Below are 6316 nucleotides of genomic sequence, written 5' to 3' on the forward strand. Positions count from 1 at the left end.
TATATATATATAGAGGGAGGATGTAGTGTGTGTGTGTGTGTATATATATAGAGCGAGGATGTAGTGTGTGTGTGTGTGTGTGTGTATATATATATAGAGCGAGGATGTAGTGTGTGTGTGTGTATATATATATATATATATATAGATAGAGCGAGGATGTAGTGTGTGTGTGTGTGTATATATATATATATATATATAGAGGGAGGATGTAGTGTGTGTGTATATATATATATATAGAGCGAGGATGTAGTGTGTGTGTATATATATATAGAGCGAGGATGTAGTGTGTGTGTGTGTGTGTGTGTGTGTATATATATATGGGGGGGGGGGTAATATACACACACACTATATTTTTTGAGCTTTAAGACGCCCCCAGGTTTTAGACCACGGAAAATAAGAAAACATGTAATATTTTACTTCTCTAAGGTATATATTGTCATCATTTGCGGGCCGAGCTGTAGTTTTTATTAGCGCCGTTTTTTTTGGTACATACGATTTGTTTTTAGCGCAATGTGACCAAAAAACAACAAATCTGGGGTTTGAAATAGTTTTCTTACGCTGTTCATTGTGCGTCATATATTTTTTTTACACCTGAAAATGTATGTAATTTATTTTTATTTTTTTTGGTTTTACACATTTTCTTGGTTCCCTTTGGGGATTTCTTGAGCCAGTGATCATTACATGGCTGGTACAACACACTGCGATACATGGATGAGTTATGGAAACGGCGTAACTCGCTGAGATACGCTGTTTCTGTACCTCCCATAGTAGTGAATGTAAGACGCCAGATACGCTGTTTCTGTACCTCCCGTAGTAGTGAATGTAGCACGCCAGATACGCTGTTTCTGTACCTCCCGTAGTAGTGAATGTAGCACGCCAGATACGCTGTTTCTGTAACTCCCGTAGTAGTGAATGTAGCACGCCAGATACACTGTTTCTGTACCTCCCATAGTAGTGAATGTAACACGCCAGATACGCTGTTTCTGTACCTCCCGTAGTAATGAATGTAGCACGCCAGATACGCTGTTTCTGTACCTCCCGTAGTAATGAATGTAGCACGCCAGATACGCTGTTTCTGTACCTCCCGTAGTAGTGAATGTAGCACGCCAGATACGCTGTTTCTGTAACTCCCGTAGTAGTGAATGTAGCACGCCAGATACGCTGTTTCTGTAACTCCCGTAGTAGTGAATGTAGCACGCCAGATACGCTGTTTCTGTACCTCCCGTAGTAATGAATGTAGCACGCCAGATACGCTGTTTCTGTACCTCCCGTAGTAGTGAATGTAGCACGCCAGATACGCTGTTTCTGTAACTCCCGTAGTAGTGAGTGTAGCACGCCAGATACGCTGTTTCTGTAACTCCCGTAGTAGTGAATGTAGCACGCCAGATACGCTGTTTCTGTAACTCCCGTAGTAGTGAATGTAGCACGCCAGATACGCTGTTTCTGTAACTCCCGTAGTAGTGAATGTAGCACGCCAGATACGCTGTTTCTGTAACTCCCGTAGTAGTGAATGTAGCACGCCAGATACGCTGTTTCTGTAACTCCCGTAGTAGTGAATGTAGCACGCCAGATACGCTGTTTCTGTACCTCCCGTAGTAATGAATGCAGCACGCCAGATACGCTGTTTCTGTACCTCCCGTAGTAATGAATGCAGCACGCCAGATACGCTGTTTCTGTACCTCCCGTAGTAATGAATGTAGCACGCCAGATACGCTGTTTCTGTACCTCCCGTAGTAGTGAATGTAGCACGCCAGATACGCTGTTTCTGTACCTCCCGTAGTAGTGAATGTAGCACGCCAGATACGCTGTTTCTGTACCTCCCGTAGTAGTGAATGTAGCACGCCAGATACGCTGTTTCTGTACCTCCCGTAGTAGTGAATGTAGCACGCCAGATACGCTGTTTCTGTACCTCCCGTAGTAGTGAATGTAGCACGCCAGATACGCTGTTTCTGTACCTCCCGTAGTAGTGAATGTAGCACGCCAGATACGCTGTTTCTGTACCTCCCGTAGTAGTGAATGTAGCACGCCAGATACGCTGTTTCTGTACCTCCCGTAGTAGTGAATGTAGCACGCCAGATACGCTGTTTCTGTACCTCCCGTAGTAGTGAATGTAGCACGCCAGATACGCTGTTTCTGTACCTCCCGTAGTAGTGAATGTAGCACGCCAGATACGCTGTTTCTGTACCTCCCGTAGTAGTGAATGTAGCACGCCAGATACGCTGTTTCTGTACCTCCCGTAGTAGTGAATGTAGCACGCCAGATACGCTGTTTCTGTAACTCCCGTAGTAGTGAATGTAGCACGCCAGATACGCTGTTTCTGTACCTCCCGTAGTAGTGAATGTAGCACGCCAGATACGCTGTTTCTGTACCTCCCGTAGTAGTGAATGTAGCACGCCAGATACGCTGTTTCTGTAACTCCCATCTGTTTCTTTGGCTGCGGATTATGAGACTCTGAAGGTTTCTCAGACTAAACGCTGCTCGTATTTACTGTGCGCAGGTTCTCTATAGGGAGCGAGGATGCGTGTTCTCTCCTAGTATTGTCTCCTGGGCAGCGACCCCGTTATCAGGACTGTGGTCACAACTGACATGTCTTAAGTTTCTGCTGCAAATACTCTGCAACTGAAGACTATTCGGAAAGTGTCATCTGAGCATGTTCAGGGACCATTGTGTAGTATTTATGTGGTGGAAGGGACGATGGTCCCCATATCTCTCTCTGACATGGATGTACTGATGAAGCTCTGCAGATATTTGAGGATGGAGATGTGACTAGGTGTGACCTCACCTTCTCCTGGCACAGCCGGTATCCTCTCCCGTCCTGGCCTTGGCACCTTGAGGTGCAATGTTTGTGTTGCAGGAGATGAGATGTCTGTTTTCTCGTGACTGCTCATCATCTGGGGGTGCGAGAACGTTCTCTCGCCTAGTCTATACTGCCTCGTCATGTAGTGTTCGCTGTGGCGGCCGGGTGTGCTCTTTAACTGTTTCCCTTAATCAGTAGTGAACTAAGAATCTAATCCTCTGAATATAGAATACATACATGTATATGCCTCTCCTAGCTGGCAGAACGTGGGGGTACAGCAGTTTATCAGCTCTTCAGATGAATGGACTTTTGCCCCTCATAGCTGGGTGTAAAGCATTACTTTAGCCGGTATCTGCCCCTCATAGTTGTCAGACCTTTCTCGAGTGGAAGGTTTCCATTATCAAGTGATCACCGATTGTATTTCTACTTGAGACCCCCGCGATCAGCTGTAATCTGTTCAGTTTTACTACAGCACCGCCACAGGGGAAATGAAGAATTACACAGTTCTCCAAGACCTCATTAGGCTGTGCATGTAACGCCTGGAGGTGCTCGGTCCGCCTGTCATTCTTTTCTAGCATTCTCCGCTCTGTCTAATAGATGAGGGTCCTGAATTGGGGACTGCCACCCTCTAAGTTACAATTCATTATTGGATATTCAACAATGGGTGTTCTATTTTAGACAACCCCTTAAATGTTCTTGCTAACGATCCTTTAACTTTCACAATATATGGCAATGCTCTCTCCACGGTGAAGTTTAGTGGTTGGTATCTATCACGGAGATCTGAGCTGTTGTTTCCAGTACCATCCACCAGTGACCTGCTCAGAGCTCGTCCATCTCCTCGCAACTGGACGGACACAACATTTTAGGCTTTCGGTGCCAGTCTAGAATTATCAGACATCGATAGGAAATAACCCAATAAGTTAGGAGCCGGAAAACCATATTGTAGACTTATTGGCTGCCGGACTCCCGTCATATCCCGTCCGCTATATGGAGTCATGGATCATATTGGTTGGACTAGTTTCTGGAGTTGACTGGTGAGAGCCAATGACCCCTCATAAAATGAGCGTGGGGATTAACTTTTTAGTTCGCCTGTTTTGTAAAGTGCTTCTGAGCCGTTCTTAAATGGAGGATATAGGCCGTTATGGTTTTGGGGGTTTTCGGGTACATGACTGAGCCGTCGCTCTCTTAAATTTGAGCAATGACTGATGGGAAATGGTCGGCACCAAGAACTGCAGATCCATTTCAAGTTCTAGAATTGACCGCAATGAATGTCTGATCGGGGCGATCGCCGGTCATGATTGTCATGGTGATGTGCAGAGGTCTGTGTACATTATCATTGTCTGGACCTCTAGCAGCATTGTTTTTTTTTGGATTTCCCTCCCGTTGACCTTAGTCAACGTTCTCTCTCCGAACCGCATCTCAAACACCGAATTTGGTCTGGTATAAACAAAGACCGACCATGGCTTCAAGTGCCTGTGAGGAAGAGTCATCCACATCCAGAGCAGATTTAATGGGATTTAAAAGGATTTTCATCCAATTTTCAGGGTTTATTGCAGCAGTGGTAATAAAGCCGTCCAGCGCTCCAACCGAGACCTCGGAGCCCGGCTTGTATTGAGGGAGATAATGGGAAGATTCCTGTCGAGACGCCCGCTGAGCTCCGAGGCTTACTACAATGGTCTCCTCTACTGGAATAGAAGAACAGAAACTGGGATATTACCCTGCACGGACCGTACTGAGAAGCCACAACCAGGCTGTCCAGAAGTCTCAGGGTACAATATTGGGGTAATCAGTCGTGACTGGTTCAGAAGAACAAATCGGTAATGGTATTGAAATCGGAGGCTGCACCTGTAATCACAAGATGATTGAGACATTCGGCCGCCATACAACTCCAACCCCATTTTCAGGTTTTGTTCACGTCCCCATTGGAGACTTCGTAAGGGGCCTCCGTTGTAGATCTGGTTGAAAATGCTGGACAACGTAGCGCAGCAGGGAAAGAAACGGAAACCAATGGCGAAAACCGATCAAATCCATTAAAGTCTGTTCTATGGAGACCAGTGGCGTCCGTCGTGCAATAGATCCAGAGTTTTTCTTCTGCTCCTATGACTGAACAGAGCAAAGGAAACGCCGAACGCAAATGTGAACGAAGCCAGAGGCCTCATGCACACGTCCGTAGCCTCGTGCGCGTTCCTGGATTCTGGCACGGACTGCCTGAGAAGTGTCATCCGCGGGCCGTCCGCAGCAATGGACCGCACTTGCACGCGACGTGCGTTGACTTTAAGGATCCGAGACTGCAAATGTGAACTGTAAAATTAATTGTCCTATTTTTTTGCGGTTTGGGCTCCCGGGCCACGGTTGTGTGCATCGGCCCGTAGGCTAGAATGCGTCCTATACTATCCAAGTGCGGATGGTGTGCGGCCAAATAACGGTCATGTGCATGAGGCCTTAGACATCAGTCTGAACTCCGCCTTACTGCAACTTTGCTGTTTTTAATGGAACACTAAGGGCATGTTCACACACGTCACCATAAACGTCTGAAAATACGGCGCGGTTTTCAAGGGAAAACGGCTCCTGATTTTAAAGCGTTTTTTAAATCAAGCTCACTTTTTTTTATGGCTGTTTTTCTATAGTCCATGAAACTGCTCCAAAAACGTCTCAAGAAGTGACATGCAGTTTTTCGCAGGCATTTTTTTATGTGCCGTTTTTGGAAAACGAGGTGTAAAAAAAACAAAAAACGCCCAGTCGGAACAGAACGCAGTGTTTCCCATTGAAATCAATGGACAGATGTTTGGAGGCGTACGGCTTCCGTTTTTTTGGGACGTAGTAGCCCTAATTGTGCTGTAGTGGGGCTGGGCAATTAATCAAATTGGTCTTCAAGGGCTCCGTCCTGCAGGAGGAAGCTCCGCCCCAACGCCTCGTCACTTGCCTGGTCCGCCCCGTTCTGTCCCGGCTTCAGCACGGGACTGCTCTGTATTTTATTCAGTACAGAACCGCAGGTCCGTGAGACAGTTCTGGCGATGTCAACACGGGAGGAGGGGTGCTGAGATCTACACGGGAGGAGGGGTGCTGAGATCTACACGGGAGCGGGGGTGCTGAGATCTACACGGGAGCGGGGTGCTGAGATCTACGCGGGGGTGGAGGGGTGCTGAGATGTACGCGGGGGTGGAGGGGTGCTGAGATGTACGCGGGGGTGGAGGGGTGCTGAGATGTACGCGGGGGTGGAGGGGTGCTGAGATGTACGCGGGGGTGGAGGGGTGCTGAGATGTACGCGGGGGTGGAGGGGTGCTGAGATGTACGCGGGGGTGGAGGGGTGCTGAGATGTACGCGGGGGTGGAGGGGTGCTGAGATGTACGCGGGGGTGGAGGGGTGCTGAGATGTACGCGGGGTTGGAGGGGTGCTGAGATGTACGCGGGGGTGGAGGGGTGCTGAGATGTACACGGGGGTGGAGGGGTGCTGAGATGTACACGGGGGTGGAGGGGTGCTGAGATGTACACGGGGGTGGAGGGGTGCTGAGATGTACAC

At 48.0% G+C, this 6316-nt stretch overlaps 1 protein-coding gene across 1 annotated transcript in view; it reads right to left on the reverse strand.

Annotated features, from left to right (window-relative positions):
- The window catches only part of HSPA12B (heat shock protein family A (Hsp70) member 12B), a 19377-nt gene extending 14698 nt beyond the window's left edge, over positions 1 to 4679 (reverse strand). Inside the window, exons 1-3 of the mRNA XM_075844926.1 lie at positions 4643 to 4679; positions 4256 to 4482; positions 3502 to 3641 (exon numbers count right to left, since the gene is read on the reverse strand). Coding sequence (XP_075701041.1) covers positions 3502 to 3641; positions 4256 to 4482; positions 4643 to 4679 — 404 coding nt within the window. The remainder of the gene's footprint in view (positions 1 to 3501; positions 3642 to 4255; positions 4483 to 4642) is intronic.
- Between the last annotated feature and the right edge of the window lie 1637 nt (positions 4680 to 6316).

The sequence above is a fragment of the Rhinoderma darwinii genome, chromosome 1, assembly GCF_050947455.1.
Source record: "Rhinoderma darwinii isolate aRhiDar2 chromosome 1, aRhiDar2.hap1, whole genome shotgun sequence".
Lineage (NCBI taxonomy): Eukaryota > Metazoa > Chordata > Amphibia > Anura > Rhinodermatidae > Rhinoderma > Rhinoderma darwinii.